The sequence below is a fragment of the Microcebus murinus genome, chromosome 9 (assembly GCF_040939455.1).
Source record: "Microcebus murinus isolate Inina chromosome 9, M.murinus_Inina_mat1.0, whole genome shotgun sequence".
NCBI classification, from domain to species: Eukaryota; Metazoa; Chordata; class Mammalia; order Primates; family Cheirogaleidae; genus Microcebus; species Microcebus murinus.
The window spans coordinates 7616932-7634760 of NC_134112.1; the positions used below are offsets into that span (position 1 = coordinate 7616932).

Below are 17829 nucleotides of genomic sequence, written 5' to 3' on the forward strand. Positions count from 1 at the left end.
AAACCGAGCTTCAGAGAACACTACTAGTCTTTTGGGTGAGGCCACAGCTGGTGCATAGATGAGCCGGGAGTCAAAGGCAGTAGCAGACATGAGCACATGTCTGTTTAAAACTGGGAGCCGGGGTGCGGTTTGCGGTGAGGAGCAGGGAGTCGGCTCTGTGCGGGATGGACCCAAACGGTGCGCGTGACGGTGCTGTCATGTGCTTCCGTCCAGATAGGCCTCATGGCGTTGGGTTTTGCTTGGAAAAGGAGAGATGACAACCACTTTTTTGCTGAGTCTTTACGTGAGGCAACCAGGAATCTGGACGTGGAATTGGAAGAACATTCCCAGACCTACCTTCCCCTGTCTTCAAGCTGTGCCGTTCCTGGCCGTGCAGGCGAAGTGGAAAAAGTAAGGAAGCTATCAAATATCTATGCAGTAAAGCCGAGCGTTAGAGAACTACTTTATATTCTCATCACAAGGATCTGGACTTAAGCTTTGAATTCAAATTAGGTTGCATTTTTAGAGACCTGTGGAATGTATTTTCATTTCTTATGCTTCTTTGCACACATGTATGTGACAGATGAACATTTAGGACTTAGTTCCTTATCTTTACCCCAATCCCAAAAAAGCCAGAGCATCAAGAAAATTAACATATTTTAAAATATTGAAGCAAATGAGAAATACAATTCTTGGGCATGATTTTGAAGAGATTTTAGACCATTTGCAATTCAATGGACCCACAGAAAACGTACTAGTCCTTTTCCCTCCCTTCCTTCTTTCCTGTATTCAGTTTCGCCTACTGAGTATGTAGCGTTCCCATGGGCAGGGTGATGACACAAAGGAAGAGGAAGGTCTGCTGGCCACATGAAGAAGGTCACAGTGTTGTTAACATAAGTGCACATGACAGGCATGTGCAGTGCTGTACTCCTGTGGACCAAGGACATAATCCCAGTCCATTTCCCGTCAGATCCCCGTCTCTGCCTCCCCTCGTCCCCGCCCCTACTCTCAGAGGAGGCTGCCTAGTGAGCTCCATGTCCGAGGACCTGCCCGAGGCCTTTCTCCCTCAAACCTCTTGGCCTCCCCTGGAAGGCCCGATCACGATGACGGTGTGTGGTGAGCATAAACTATGTGCCAGTCATTGTGCTATTTCACATCTCCACACTATTTACATTTATCATTTCATTTGTTCTCTACGAGACCTCATGAAGTAGGCAGCTTCATTGCACCCCATTTCAAAGCTGAGGAAGTGGAAGCTCAGAGAGGCGAAGTGATTGGACCAAGGCTACCTGCAGTAAGCAGCGCCCTGGGGCCCAAACCTGGCTCCATCTCACCCCTTCCTTATGCACCCCTGCCCTGTAGCCCCTTAGCTTTTGGCACACAGCATTGCTCTGCTTCTCTCACACCTTTTGGATCTCAGCTTTCCTTTCTGCTTCGAAGCCTTTTCTGCCTTTGTGTCCCCACGTGCAGCTACGCCCCACCAGGTGGCTGGTCTGTTCTTCCTATAGCGTCATCCTCGGGGGTGAGCAACCTCCCGACAAAGCCAGCCCTGATCCTGAGGGCCAGACTGGTATCTCCAAACCTGTGTGCCCGTCCCACCGGCACCTTACAGTTGGGGCGCCCTGACGTCTGAGCGTCCCCACACCAGCCCTAACGTGCGCTCCCTTCGCAAGAGGGCACATCAGCTGGCGGGAATATCCGAACGCGCAGGCGCTGCCTGTATCACGTCTCGCTATGTGTCTGTGCACCTGCCAGACGTTCCCTGGAAGCCCAGAGTCTCTGCGAGGAAGGACTGCCTTGATCCCAGGTGGCCCAGGGCCTGGCCCAGGGCCAGCTCAGTAAATGGGTGTTGAATGAATGAGTGAGTGAGAAATAAATGAACGAATATCTTCATGGGTCCATTTATTTGCCTACTACTATACCCTGGCCATAAACAAAGAGAATATGAAAGCAATAATGCTTTTTAGAAAACAAAAATGTTTCTTGCTAAGACTGTACTTCAAAATGGCTTTTCCACATTTCGAAGGTCTTTAAGAGAAACTATGTGCAAATGCCAAAGATAATTGCTCCTCTAATTTGACAGTCGTAGACATGCCTCTCATGTAGAGCAGTACTTTTTAATGGCCCAGCCTGTAATCCCTGCCAAAGAAAGCTTGCCTGGGACATGAGCAGATTTTTAAAAATGGGTCTGTCCCCCTCCCCAACAACCTGGTACATGTTATCTGTGCACGGTATCTCTTTGTCCCTAAACAGCAGGCGGAGCGAAAGGCACAGTGATGGTGTGGTCCTTGGGCTGGCAGGAACACTAAGGGCCTCTCTCCTTCCACGCCAGCCCAGTGGCTCACAGCGCTCTTGTCCCTGACAGGTCTTGGCTGCCCGACAGCGAGCACGGCACCTGCGCTGGGCACGCCCACCATCCATGGCCCAGCTCAAGGTCACCAGGGAGAGGATGAGGAGAGAGAGTCGCAGGCAGGCGGCCCTGAGGTGGGTGAAGGCCTCGGTGGGGATGGGCTTGCTCTGGCCCAGCCCCTCTGTGAGAGAGAGCGTCCTGCTGCCCCTAGTGGTTCTTAGAGACCATTGTCATCAGCGAGCGTGGGTGGGGACACCCTGTGCACCCTGGCACATGAGGGGGCGCAGAGAAACTGAGCTGGAGGCAGAAAACACAGTTCTGCAACTTGCCCGGGATGAGAAACTCGTTAGGATCACTTCCTCCTCTGCTCCAGCTTCCTCCCTCCCTGCATAGACTCACAGCATGGTCGGGTCTAATCCCACTCATGTCCACACTCGGCACTCGGCCTGGGACTGCTGCTTCTCCAGCATGCCGGGGGCGGGGGGGAATCCATAAAATAAATACAGCCCTTCTTAAGTGGCTTAAACATTCAGATATGCACAGCTGTGTATAGTGCTCATAACACAATTTGGGTGTTTTTTTTAAACAAAACACAAACTTAAGAAATATGCTGTGACAAAGCTCTTCAACATTGACCTCAGACAGGTTTCCCTCAATGACAGCCCCCCGTCCATGGTGGAGTGGAGTGACCCACTGTGACAGCCTTTCTACACAGGATAGCCAAAACGCCTCTCCAAATTCTGAACATAAATTCGATCTCTTGCAAATCTTTCTGATGTAGTTTGTCAAGGATTAGGAATTTCTGAGATTTTTCCAAAAATGGTGTTGCTAAAAAGTGTAATAGAAGCACCTCCAACCATCTTCCTTTTAAAAAAAATCCCTTCATTACAGCGTCAAGCACCATTAGCTCCCCATTAAATGTCTTCCAAATCCTTTTCCAAAGAGGAGCGCTGTGGTTGTGTTAGGATATCGCATTAAAAGAAGACTGGGAAAGGAATTCCTGGAAGATGGGGCAGTGGCAACATTTCCCCATAGAATTAGAGCAATTAAGATAGCAAAAACAAAACCCACAGAAGACATGCACAATGAAACCAGATGGCAAGGTGCACCCTCCATTTCTCCAAAGGCACACAGGTGGTGACCAACCACAGAGTGCCCCAGTCCTGTAGCTTGGCATCTCTGCAGAATATGGAGAGGGAAGTGTGGGGTACCTTAGGCACCTGAGAACAGGAGAACCCCAAGCTCCTGCAGGCACCATTCACTGGGAATGTGGCGGGTGCATCTGGGAGGGTTTGCACACACCAGTTCCAGGTGAGTGTGAGGTCTGGAGGCCTGGAACCACTGAGCCAGCTGTGTTTTCAGAGCTAACCCAGACTAGCTCCGCCAGGACACAGCCTTACATGGGGGAAACTGCTGGGGTGGCGTCCAAGCCAAGCAGGATGGGCCCAGAGAAAGCAATTAGAGACTAGCGGATTTGGAAAGAGGCAAAATTAGCTCTTTTGCAGTGACATAATTAAAAGTATGGAAAAAAACTACAGAAATGAAAAGAAACTATTACAAACAATAAGAGAATTTAGCAAAGAGTCAGGTTAAAAAATTAAAAGACAAAACCCAATATCCTTTGGGGATATAAGCAAAAGTCGAAGATTTAATACTCTATTCAACACAGCAAATAATAAATATAACAAAATACAATTAGGCATGATCTTAGAAATGCACAAGGCTTATATAGGAAAACTATTAAATAGTCCTGAAAAGCACAAATGTAAACTTAAACAGATGGGAACACACATCATGTTCTTAAATGGGAAGAGAAAACACTGGCTTTCTGTAGTTCTCTCTAAAACTACTTTATAAATTTAATACATTCTAAATAAAATGCTGTCAGATTTATTTATTTTACTGGGTTCTGGTCAATTATACAGTTAGTTTGGAACAGGGGTCCTCAAACTTTTCAAACAAGGTGCCAGTTCACTGTCCCTCAGACTGTTGGAGGGCAGGACTATAGTTTAAAAAAACTATGAACAAATTCCTATGGACACTGCTCTTATTTTGAAGTAAAAAAACAAACGGGCAAAAACACCCACATGTGGCCCGTGGGCCATAGTTTGAGGACGCCTGGTTTGGAAGAACAAACAGATATGAAAAGCCAGCCAGTAAAATCCTGAAGAGATAGAGCAAGAAAATGGGGCCAGCTCTACTAAATATTAAAATAAAAAGAAATCCAGAAAAGACCCAAATACAAAACTGCCAGAGTTAGCATATGATAAAGGTGATCTCTCACATCTTTAGGGAATGGACAACATTTTTAATAAGTAGAATTTAGATAATCAAATAGCCATGTGGAAAAAAAATAAAATTAGATGGTTTTGTCACATCATACACAAATAAATTCCAAATGGATAAAGGTTAAATGTAAAAAACAAAACCATACAAGCTCTAGAAGAAAGTATGAGTAAATTCCTCTAGGATATAAGTGAGGGAAAATTCTCTATGACTTAAAATCCAGAAACAAATAGGAGAAACAAAAAAATAAATTTAATCACATAAAACTTGAAGAAGAGAAACTAGTAACTCCTATGGCAAATGATACTATTTGCAAAATAAAAAAATAGGTGACAAACTAGGAAAAAATGTTGTAACAGATGAAATTTTAGTATTATTAATATATAAAAAGTTTCCAAAAGATGAAAAAGCCCAAAAACTCTGTAGAACAAAAAATGGGCTGGAAAGGTAAACAGACAGTTCACAGAAAAAAGAAATGCAATTGGTGTTTCCACTTATATTAATAGTAAGAGAATTGCAAATCAAAGCTACAAAATTATAAAAATTTGGCTGCATACTCTGTTGACAAGGCCATGGCAAATAGGTCCTTCCACATAGTGCTCATGTGAGTTTAAAATGGTACAGCCCCATGGGGTAATTTTGAAATCTCCACACAATTATAGATGCATTTACCTATTCTCCAGCATCCACACTTCTTGCGTGGCACCTTTGAAGACACGTTAGCAAGAACCTGAGAAGACCCATGCACAGGACAATTCATGCGAGCCCTTCTGCAATGGGAAGTACCAGGCTCCAGCAAGGCGCCTTTAGGATCTGCTTCCCGAGGGAGGCCAGGCGAAAAGGCCAGGCGTGGTGCACTGCCCGCTACTTAGTAAAAGGGTACATGAACATGCATGCATGTGGATCTGCTTATAAATAAAACAAAGGGAAGATAACCCAGGCAACTCTAGAAAATAGTTATAAGGGAGAAAAGGAATAGGATTTTTATTAATACAAATTTATGTTAAAGTTAAAAATTTCACCTTGCAAACCTAGTGCCTAAGGACAGGAAAGTTGAGGGTGGGGGTGTGGGGAGAAAATCCTAAAGCTGTTTTCACCAATCGTGTTGTTAGTGGAGCTTTGGTGTCTATTCTGATTGTTGATTCATGATGGGATAAAGCAAATGAGAAATCCTGTAATTTTCTAATTCTGTCATTCCCACTGTCTTTAAAAAGTGAGAAAAAGGGAGAAAGGAGGTACATATCTGAGTTCAAAAAGTTAAAATTCTGTAGTCTTAAATTTGAATTTAAAGTGTAAGTATAGGCCGGGCGCTGTGGCTCACGCCTGTAATCCTAGCTCTTGGGAGGCCGAGTCGGGCGGATTGCTCAAGGTCAGGAGTTCAAAACCAGCCTGAGCAAGAGCGAGACCCCGTCTCTACTATAAATAGAAAGAAATTAATTGGCCAACTGATATATATATAAAAAAAAAAAAAATTAGCCGGGCATGGTGGCGCATGCCTGTAGTCCCAGCTACTCGAGAGGCTGAGGCAGAAGGATCACTCAAGCCCAGGAGTTTGAGGTTGCTGTGAGCTAGGCTGATGCCAGGGCACTCACTCTAGCCTGGACAACAAAGTGAGACTCTGTCTCAAAAAAAAAAAAAAAAAAAGTGTAAGTATAAAAAACCATGTTGGTTTTTTTTAATAAAAAAAATATTTGTCTAAGTCTCTCTACCAAGAAAAGGCCTAAAAACAACCCAGAAGCAATGTATACCCTTAGCACCTAGATTCTGGTCTATAAATACCATTTTTCAACAAAAAGAACCAGGAATCATTGCGATTCCTGATTTGAGGTCTCTCATGGAAAGTGTGCAAGATGAACCTGGAACATTTCTTAAGCAAGGGAGCCATTATGACTGCTAGAATCATCAAAGGACTCAAAAGCCAGTTTGAAGAGGCTCACATTGCTCAAAAATGGGGTAACTTGACATCAAATCAAGAATAGAAACTGTAGTGAATTGAACTTATGAAATACATCTAAAGCCATGAGCTTGTGACAACACCCACAATGTAATTCATCAGTGTTGGTGGACACACAGGAACCAACTTTTTGAAAGCTGGTAAAAGCCTGCCTTCCCCATACAAAATGCACCCCTGGGAAACCACATAACAGGAGAGGGGATATTTCTCTTTGTAGAGGAATTCCAGCTAATGAATGAGGGCCAAACAATACAGTTAGAGCCTGACCATTTTTGCAATTTCTAATGAAGTAATGAATCTAGGCCATTGCTCATTAACATTGGCCAACTGCTAAAAAAGAGAAGGAGAAAGAGAAGCAATTAGACATCATGTGTCTCCTAATGGCAAAACACAATCCTGCATGAGGCAACCTACCCAAAACGGTCCAATCTTAATCTGATGAAGCATTTTTTGCCAACCAGCAGTTTACAATGAGAACATATTAAATACCAGTCTCAAGACTCTGAGAATTTTATAACCCAAAGAACCAACTTGCTCAACAAATATGTTGCAAAGAAACCAAAATGAGCTAGAGGAGATACCTATAGATTGGAAGAGCCATGAGAAGAAAAGTGGTTAATATAATTCACCATGTTAACAGACTAAAACAAAACCATGATCATCTCAATAGATGCAGAAAAAGCATTTGATAACATTCAACATTCATTCATCCAAAACAAAACAGAACAAAACCAAACCTCTCAGCAAGCTAGGAATAGAAGAGAGCTTCCCTAAACTACTGAAGGATATCTATTGAAAACTCTTCACTTAATCTCATACTTTATGGCAAGATATTGAAAATTTTTTTAAGTTAAGGAACAGGCAAGGATGTCCTCTTAGGCCACTCCTATTGAATATCATATTGGAAGTCCTACCCAGAGCAATAGGCAAGAAAAAGAAATAAAAAAACATGGATTTGAAGAAGAAATAAACCTGTCTATTGGCAGTGACATAGTTTATGCAGAAAAACCCAAATAATTTACCAAAATAAAGGCTTCTAGAACTAATAAGTGAATTTAGCAAGTTTGCAGGATACAAGTCAATATAAAAAAGTAAATTGTGTTCCTATATACCATCAATGAACAATTGAAATTTAAAAATTTAGAAAGGAATACCATTTGCAATAGCACCAAAGAAGTACATAGACATAAATCTAAGAAAACTTGTGCAGAATCTATATGCTGAGAACCACAAAAAACTGATGAAAGAAATCAAAAGAAAATCTAAATAAATGGAGAGATACACTTGTACATTGATTGGAGGACTAAATATTATTAAAGTGTCAATTCTTTCCAATTTGATCTGTAGGTTCAATGCAATCACAAACAAAATCCTGCAAGCTTTTTTATAGACATTGACAAACTGATTCTAAAATTTATATGGAAAGCAAAGAAACTGGAATGATAAAAACACTCTGAAGAAGGACTGAGGCGATCTGACTTTGAGATGTACCTAAAGCTGCAGAAACCCAGACAGTGTGGGGTTTAGGGACAGCCTAGACACATAGATCAGTGGAATGGCATGGAGAGCCCAGAAATAGACACATAAGCTCAGCTCATTTTCTGGCAAAGGCTCAAAGACAATCCAATGGAGAAAGGATAGTCTTTTTAAAAAATGGTGCTGGGGAAATGGTGCTAGATGTTGATGTGCAAAAAAAAAAAAAAAAAGAAAGAAAGAAAAGAAAAGAAAAATGGACCTCAATATATACTTCACATCATATATGAAAATTTCCTCCCAGGGATTTCAGAAAGCCTAGTTCCATTAAAAATGTTTTGCCAAGTGAAACACCTGGGCCTGTAAGGATGCTAACTTTAAATATCTTCTTACAGAGACATTTCCATGCACATCCTCATGCTGCTTGTGCTTTTGTGTGCAATATATGGGAGATTTTCCCAAGATGAATATCCTCTCAATCAAGCTATCCGGAAGGAATTTACAAGGTAGGAGGCTTGGGGAGCCCCTCTGGTTCTTATGCTAGTCCATGGCCAGTGTGCACCCAAGGGGAAGCCCTGTGCTTAGGGTTATGAGACAGTTTACTTTGCTTCATTACTTGAAGCAAGCCAAGTCATGTTCCTGTCTTCTAGCATCAGACAGAGTGTCGGAGGAGGGACCCTACAGACCCTCTAATCTAGTCCCTCATTCCCTTTACCGCTGCATGATTGAGGCCCAAAGAGCGGTCTTTGCCATGCCCCACATAGGAAAGATGGGGAAGGTTGTCAAATTTGCTTATGGACACTATTTCCCAGTGTTAGTAAGAGGCCTCCATTGGGAGACTTTGGGCACATTCCTAGCATGTCATTTTAGTTAAATAAAGAAACAAGGATATTTCAAGGCAATTTGGGTTCTTTTCCAAAACAAGGTCTTGTAGTTTCTTTTTTTTTGCTGAAGACACCTGAGTTCTTTAATCAAAGGCTATGGTTGTAATTAATAATAAATGACAATGATTTTAAACAGTTTGTAACACCCCCTCAGGTTCTCTGCAATTTCACGAGTGCTCATGTACTTCTTTTTACTGCTAAAAGTAGTAGACATTCATCGTAGGCAAACATGAAAGAACTGAGAACTATAAAGCAGAAAAATTTCCATGATACCACCAGGCAGAGGCAACCATGATGGCATTTTGTTGTGTTATATTTCTTTTCCATGTCTGAAGGCTTCTAAAATTAGGCTGCATATTGTCATCAATGAGTACATTTAATGTAGCATGTATTTTTCTATTGAAAGTTGTTAAATCCGTGGTCAGATTTTATTTTCACCTTCCCCAAACTGTCCATCTAATAGTTCTTTCAAGCCAGTTTGGCTTTGAATTCTGAAGTATGTGTTATGAAATGGTATTGGTTCTTCACAACAGTTTCAGTGACAGGAAATGGTATTGGTTCTTCACAATAGTTTCAGTGACAGGAAATAAAATGATTCTGTGTGTTCCAGGGTTTGCTTTTTTTTCCTTTGGAGAATAAAGACACATTCCTATGAAATGTGTTCCCTTTGTCTAAGTACTTCAAATTGATGTAAATGTTTTCTGTTTAATTTTTTGAGGGGTCAGGGGTGAGTGGCTAGAAAGTCCGTTTAATTGTACGTATTATTTCAGGACATATTTGTACCTTCTGTGAGGGTTATTGCTACCTAGCCAGATAACGAATATTGTCCCCTTTGTCACTTTTATGACTCACTAATAAGGTAAGACCCAGAAGTCCAGTGCAATGAGTCTGCACTCCCTGGAGCACAGTAATACAATTCTTTACTTCTGAGCATTCTAATGGTCAAATTAAGTAGAATTTTCTGTCACCCTGTTTGCAAAACCAGCAGTTATTTCCATTAGTGACCAACTTTTCCACTCTCCCATCTGTGCAGATGCACAGTTAGTGCCAGTAGGTGGCACTGTGTGCAAAACGAAGCAACAATTTGGGTCCTTTGGAAATGGAAATCAACACAAGAAACTTCTGGTTTTTGCTATTTATTTTTAGCTCACATTTCATAAGTCAGCATTATCTGGCATATTTCTCATATGAATTGTTGCCTCTTGATATTCAAATCAGAAATATCACAGCTGAGATAATATTTGTGGGATATCTCACATGCACATGAGACTGAAGTGCTAGGATTAAGGACTCAGATGTTGCCTCTCTGTGGGTTTGCACAGACCTTATGTTTCCCACAAGGATGCAAAACCTCCCTGCCTCTGCATGCTCTGGCCACCAGGCAGGGATATTTGTGTGTCCCGGTTGGTAATGGAATGTTCAAGGTAGACCTTCTCCACCTCCCTCCTCACCCCACCCACCCGGTACCTAATCCTGAAATGTCAACAACTCCTGACAGTTTGGCTTTGGCCGGCATTCCAGATAGAGGAACTGAAGCTAGGAGGGGAAGTGGATTAAAGAGAACCCAGAGACTGGGCTTCTAGCTCTCATTTGGTCACCAGCTGACTGAGGCAAGTCCTTGGACTCTGGGTCTGGGTGTCTTTGTCTGTAAAGTGAGGGAGGTGGCTGGATTTTTTATGTCTTAACAAAAAATTCTCACGTTACTGGATTCTCTCCTAGTTAAGTTGTAATTGAAGTGTTTCTGAACTCAATAAAGTCTTCATGAAATTCTGAATAAAACAGAACAAAATAAAAATAGCCACCAAATGAAGCACCAATAAAAGAAACAGGCACTCTATCCAGGTGCCATAAATGGAAAATAACTGCTGATTTTATCTTTTTAGCAAGCTTTGTAGGCCTAGTCTACATAATTGCTGTAATTAATACAGACAGGGCCAGAATCTTGTTGGATTGTTCGGTTAAGTACCTGCACTCCAAGGTGCCAGGAACGAGGCATGAGATCTATGCAGCCTGGTGTGGGGTGTTTCGGCTCTGAGTCCCATGCAGGGCTTTCCTGACTTAGTTTCTTAAAGTCATCCAATAGCAGAGCATTATCAGGAAGCGATAACATTTCCCAAAAGTTGTACAAACTCAACATGGCTATAAAGTATCACTTTATTTTTTAAAAACACAGAATATGGAGCATATTAGTCTATACGTGTACAGTCAGTCTATCTGCCTCCCAGAGCAGATGGCTAACACTTTTCTCTGCTGAAAATTAACCCCTATCCCTTATGTCTGTGCCCGCCCTCCCTCGCTTCCACTGCCTCTCTGCTCATTCAGTTCCTGCCTGCGAGTGGTTTGAATATCTGCAGGGATGTCTGCTTACTTTCTGCCTCCCATCTCTGCCTCCAACGTATTCTCCTTTCCCGGTGCCTCTCTGTCTTCATTCCGCCCTCCGGGTGCTTTGGCAGGTCTCCAACTCGCTCTGCGTTTGGCGTGTGGTTTGGCCAAGTTTTCAGAGAAGTACAGAGTTGAGAACCAGGCTGTGTAGATTAAGTTCTAAAAGTGTATAAACCAATGAAGATCAAATACTTGAATGGATGGGAGATCATTTCTGTGTAAGAAAAAGGAAATAAAACCAGTCAGACAAATTAGTTCACTAGACTTTTTGTCTCACAAGCTGTAGAAATTTTTCAGCATATTTATAGTCTGTATAAATTGTTGGTTGAGGCTATTTACATCTCTCTGTTTATATGTTACTGATTTTTTTGGTCCTTGATTTTCTTTTATATTGTTTAATTTTTTGTCACAACTGTCAGGTTTTAAAAAACTTTTTCTAATTTATCTCCAAAATCTGCCCTTAGTCAACAGTGGAGTATCTGCTCCACAGCCTTGCCTGAGAGCAGTCTCTGGAGTATGCTGGTGAACAGTGAACAACTGGCTCTCTGAAGAACAAAAGCACTGATTTATGGCACTTGCCTGCCAATTTCTGTGGTGTAAATGCTCCCACCAGGGCTGTTTCCTACTAGGACAGTGACATCACTGAATGTGGAGTTGAGAAGAGGCGCACGATTGGCTATCATGGTGAGAGCCGGCTCCAGGCCCACTGCCTGCAGCCCAACTTTGCTCTCAAGTCTTGTTTATCAAAGCCACGGCCATCATTTGAAGAGCTCATAGTCAGTTTATTCCTTGGAGGAGTCTGCTTTTGGTTGCTGACCCTGGCAGGGTGATTAAATTTAGATGATTTGAGTTGATATCCTTTACTATCTTCTTACCACTTTCCAACTAAATTATTTTCCCTGAGAAGTCCTTTGGTCTCGCCTTTCATGAAGAGAGACCCAGATGGAAAAGCCACGTCAGACCCGTGTCTGCCTGCTGTGGGCATGTTGATGAGCACAGCCTCCTGCCCGTATCCAGTGTCCCTTCGTGGGAAGCCATGTGTGGGAAAGTTCTCAGAGTTAGTTGAGAGTTACTGAGGAACATTCGATTTTTTTTCCTTTTCCCTTTGGCTGCAGCCCAGAGCCGATGTATGTGCCTGGTGCCACCACGTGCAGCTCTGGCCTATGAGAGTGGCCCAGTGGCATCCTCTGAGCAAGCTAAAAATGATAAAGTTTGTTCATTTGACATTATTTCAATTCTCCCTTAAATCAGTTCCTTGGTGGAACAGTGAGGCATATCTAATAGACGTAAGAAAGAGGTCACTTGGAAGGGAACGGACTAGCCTGTGTGCCAGTACTGCACGTCGCCCATGCCTTCACGCTGCCACTTGGAGGCGTCCTGGGAGGCAGCAGTCTGTGTAGACAAGAGGACTGGAGCTGGCCAGGGTGTCCCTGTGCCTCCCTAGTCCACCCCTGGCCCCCGTGCTCCCTCTGCACCAGCCATGCGGCCTCCACACCTTCCTACCCTCTGGGCCGTGGAAGCGCTTGCACCCCTCTGCCCGGAACCTCCTCACTAGGTGGCCTCGCAGCTCCTCCCTCATGGCCTTGGGGTCCTAGCTGACACCTCCCGTCCTGCTGCAGTCTTCCGCCACCACCCTAACCACCACTTCTGTCTCTCCTGCTTCATCTTGTGTCCGTAATATTTATGACTAACGTAGTGTATGTTTGCTTATCTCTTTGTTGTCTGTTTCCCCATATGAGGGCTGGGATTAGACTTCTGTTTCCCTGTGCCCAGAAGAGTGCCAGGCACCTCGTAGTTGCGTGTAACGTTGAGTGAACGAGTGAGCGAATGAACCAGTGCTTTGCCCACCGTTCTCTCCTCTCGCCTGCTCCTGAGGAGCAGGGCTCTGGGGCTTTGTGCCTCACGCTGCAGATGGCTTCAGTTTAATTCCTGCAGGGCACCTGAAATTTGGATGAGAGAAAGTTTGGCAGGAAAAAGGCTTTTGTTCTTTTGATTGTTCTCGTTGATGCAGAAACAACTCTTTGTTTCTGTTCTTGCATTCAGAAATGCCAGAAACTCCTTGGGAGGCTTGAGAAGCGTGGCCGACTGGTGGGACTGGAGCCTGACCGCGCTGCTGGACGGCCTGTACCCGGGCGGCGCCTCGGTGGCCAGCAAGCCGGGGACCCAGGTGGGCTTCCACTCCCTCTTCACGGGAGATCACCTCGGAAAAGCCACATTACAGCGGGTGACACAGGCGCTGATGCGTGGACTCCAACGCTACGTGGGTTCCTGGGTGTCCACGGAGACTGTAAGGCCGGCGGGTCTCCACCGCGGGTGCCCCTGGCCAGCAGAGTGCCCCGTTCCTTCCCCTGCAGAGCCCTTGCGCCTGTCCCAGCACACCCGCAGCCACACGGCTCCCCAGCTTCCTTCACGCCCCAGGCCCCGCTAGACACGGGGCTGTGGCAGAGCCGCAGGAGCCGGGCTGGTGGGGTGCAGCTGAGGAAATGGAAGATTCTGGCTCGGTGCATGAACACCATGACAAAGGGATGCATGGAGCCCAGAACAGGGGAGGAGCAAACAGCAAGCTGGGAGCCTCAAGGGAGGGCGAGGCCAGCCCCAAGTTCTGAAGAAAAAGTGATTATGCATTTTGCGTAATCCCGTTTCTTGATCGCTTTTATTTTCACCCCCTCTCCATGTTTTAAAATGAAATATCTTCATTCTGAATTCCTCAAACTTTATTTCTCATTTATTTTGTTGTATTCTGTGTAGTCTCCTGGGTTGATAGCACTGGAAAAACTTTAGAAAAAAATAAAAAGGGATCATTCTTGTGAGATGCAGATTCTGACAGCATCACCAGCACGCCAGCCCTCTTCCAGGACAAGACTGGGCTCTGGCTGCTGGCTGCCCTAGAACCCGGTGCACCCTCAGAATGGTGTTAGGAGGCAGGTACAATTCTGTCCTCTTACGGAGCAGGCGAAGTCCTCCAGAGCATACCCACGGCTCTGTGGCCCTGCTTGGAACGATGTCTGAAGTCTACTGTTCGCCCAGTCCTCTTTCTCTGTTCTCTTCTTTTAGCCTGGAGCCCTTCGAGGAAAATGCTACCTAATAGGCAGTTCAGTAATTAAGCAGCTAAAAGTGTCTCCTAGCAGTTTATGCAAGGTAAGAAATTCTTTTTCTTCTTGCTTCTAAAAAGAAATAGAATTAGAAAAGTCTAGGCGACAGTGGGCAGGACATCTGTGACCATGGTAACTCTCCGAGAGTCCGGCTGGCGATTGGGGTTGCCAGGGCCCAGGGTGGGGAGAGAGCGAGCCTTGCCTCTCCCCTCCCCCTCACCAGCCCTTTCCAAAGCCTCTTCCTTCCTGGGCACTGTGCCACAGGTTTACTTGGGTCATTGTTCGGCTTTAGAGACTGGTATTCCAGGCGAAACCAGGATTTTTACTCTAAAAATGGAATATTCACATATCCTTTTCTAATGGGGGAAGGGGTGCCCTAAGATGGGCACTTTGCCTGTGCCATCCCATAATGGGGAAATCCTCAAAGGGCCCAAGCCCTAGACCAGCAGGCGCCTCAGGTGCCAGTCTTCAGTGGGTAGAACCTTGCTCCCTCTAGCCTGAGCTAGAGCCCAGGACTACGAAACAGGCTGCAGAGTGCTCCCTTGAGGGGAGCAGGGTGCCACGTTGCAGGGTCGGGCGTGTGCCTGTGTGCAGCAGGCGTGGTGACCCCAGAGGGCAGGGTGGCCTTGGGAACACGATCTGCCGTCTTCTGATTGGTGTTTTCTTCCACAGCCTCCCAGGGCGTTTTCGGTCCTCATCAAAGACTCTCTTCCTACATGTAGCCCTGAAGCTGGAGGCCCTGAGAGCCCCTACCTGACAGACCCGGAGAAACCAAACATGACCCTGGGTGGTCCCGGGGGCTGTGGGGCAAGGGAGGCGTGTGTGCTCAGCCTGGGCAGAAGCAGGTCAGTGTGACTCGGGCCAGCGTCCATCCCAGCATGCTGGTCACCGCGCTGGCTGGGGCGCTGGCTGGACCTGGCATGTCTGCAGCAGTGCAGCCGCCTGACAGGCCTGAGAGGCGGGCACTTCACTGCCAGGGGCGCGAGCACCGCTCATCATTGTTGTGAATGACAGAAGCACGCGTTAGGGGGTGACAGAACCACAAGTTAGGGAGTGACAGAACACAGACTCAGGGATTAAATACTATGATGTGTAATTTTTAAAAACTCTCTGCTAGAACATGTGGAGGTCATGGGACAAGATGTACGCTTGTCTTGTGCTGACTCCCTGGCTGGCAGGGAGTTTACGTGGCCTCCTTCGCTGCTCGCCCAGCTGCGTGGAGCGGGTCTGGCGCCACTTGGCATATGGTGCAGGTGAGGACTGGAGTGTCACGCGCATGACAGGCCTGACCCCACGGTGCTGCCAGGCCCTGGGTCAGGCGGCCCCCCAGCCAGGCGCACTGTCGCCCGCACGCAGCCCCGGCTCCCTGATGGCGCACGCCCTCGCACGGCACTGGGGCTGTGCTCATGCCGGGTAGCACTGGTGTCTTACCCAGTGGGAGCTCTGGCAGGAACAGTCATATGTGCTTTTGAGGAATACAGGAATAAAAAAAGGAGAAAATGATATAATTGTTACTTAATACAGATTAGTAAAAAAGAGTTTCTTTTAAACAATGGGGTCTATTCCGCAAAAAGAAGTATGAATATCTGGAGTCCCTGGGAAGAGATGTTAGCACCTCTGCTCCACATCGTGTGGGTGGGCAACAGGAGCCCCTGTGCTCCAGGTCCCTCCTGCCTGTGGGTCCTCTGGGCAGGGGAGAGGGTGGGTTGGGAAAAGGCAGAGTCTACTGAGGAGTCCCTGAGACAGAGGTGGCCATCTGTAGCCCCTGGAAGCCCAGGCGCTGTTTGTTCTTGCATAAGGTGCTCCCGGCATGGGGCCTGCAGTGGGTGCCTCCTGGGACATCTGAGTCTCCCTCCCCACCCGCCCCCAACTGCGCTGCTTTGCAGGTCCGAAGCCCACGCGGCCCTGGCAGGACTCAGGGCCAGCAGGTGGATTGACCACAGCACCAGGGCCGTGTCCGTGCACTTCACCCTCTACAACCCTCCAACCCAGCTCTTCACCAGCGTGTCCTTGAGTGTGGAGATCCTCCCCACGGGGGGTCTGGTCCCTTCATCCCTGGTGGAGTCATTCAGCATCTTCCGTGGTGACTCAGCCCTGCAGCACCACCTCATGCTTCCCGAGGTGAGTCCATCTGCCGCTCGGACCCTGGAGCATGACAGTGAGACGGGGCCGTGCTGAGCTGGGCCTCTCCCCCACATGGGCCCAGCACCTCGCCCACTCGCCACCTCCATCCCCACTCTCCTCATGTCCCCAGCATGCTGCAGGTGTCACGCTAGGTTTGGGGGCACGAGACAAAGAAAGCCTCCAGTGGGGAGACCAGTCGTCATATATGTGGCAAATGCAAATACAGAGCTGTCATCGTGTACCAAATTCATCATAGGACTAGGCCTGACATCTAGCTCTCCCAAGGTTGTAGCTCAGGCTGCGTAACAGAACACCACAGGCTGGGCGGCTTAGACAAGAGACATTTATTTCCCAAGATCCTGGAGGCTGGAAGTCCATGATCAAGGTCCCCACATGGTCAGGCTCTGGTGAGGGCTGTCCTGGCTGGTAACAGCTGCTTTCTCACCGTGTGCTCACTCGCCCTCTTCTCTGTGGGTTCACGCTGCGGGGTGGGGGGAGGGTGCGAGCGTTCTCTGGCTCTTCGTGTAGGGACACCAATCGTCCAGGGCCAGGGCCCCAATCTTAAGGCCTCACTTAACCTTGATTATGTCCTTCAAGGCCCTATCTCCAAATCCATCCACACTGGAGGTTAGGGCTTCAACCTGTGAGTTTGGGAACACAAACGTTCAATCCGTGGCACCAGGGGTCTTGGTGAGATGGATGGAATATGCTCACATAGCTTCACTGAACAATCAAAAACACCAGAAGTCACTCTGAGCTTTTCCTTGGGAACATTGCCCATTTTTTTGCCTGTAGTGAACTTTTCTGCTATGAAGAACTAAGTCCTGCTGGCACCTCATGGCAAGCTTGCTTTGGCTGAGCAGTGAAGAGGGGAGAATCCCAAGAGGGTCAGGACTCTGGGGAGTGTCAGTGCCACAGTAACGGCTGAGCCTGTGAATCGAGCCCGGGGCCACACTTGGCGGAATTCAGGGCAGAAGAACTGGCCCAGCAGGGCTGGCCAGGGAGGGGCAGGGGTGGTTTTCCCCCTTGACACCAAAAAACTTGGTAATCAAGGTTAACAGTATTCTGGTACAGTATTTTTAAACATCATAATTCATGCAAGAAATCATAACGGACGAAAGGTCATTATGTCCATATTTTGGACAACAGCAATTTTGGACAACGGCAGGGTTCCTTTTGCGCCAGCCTCCCGTACAGCACCCCAGTAACCACCGAAGGTGAGCTTTGCTCTGATCATGGTTGGAGCACCTTGCAGGGGGCCTTTGGGCACAGTGACATGCCTGCAAACGAGGACCGAGGGTGGCT

General features: G+C 46.4%; 1 protein-coding gene across 1 annotated transcript in view; it reads left to right on the forward strand.

The window, feature by feature from the left end:
* Nucleotides 1-17829, forward strand: part of PKD1L1 (polycystin 1 like 1, transient receptor potential channel interacting) — a 111146-nt gene that overhangs the window by 76365 nt on the left and 16952 nt on the right. Inside the window, 7 exon segments of the mRNA XM_076006209.1 lie at nucleotides 214-390; nucleotides 2345-2463; nucleotides 8438-8548; nucleotides 13352-13475; nucleotides 14363-14446; nucleotides 15073-15245; nucleotides 16287-16521. Of these exon segments, the coding sequence (XP_075862324.1) occupies nucleotides 214-390; nucleotides 2345-2463; nucleotides 8438-8548; nucleotides 13352-13475; nucleotides 14363-14446; nucleotides 15073-15245; nucleotides 16287-16521 (1023 nt within the window).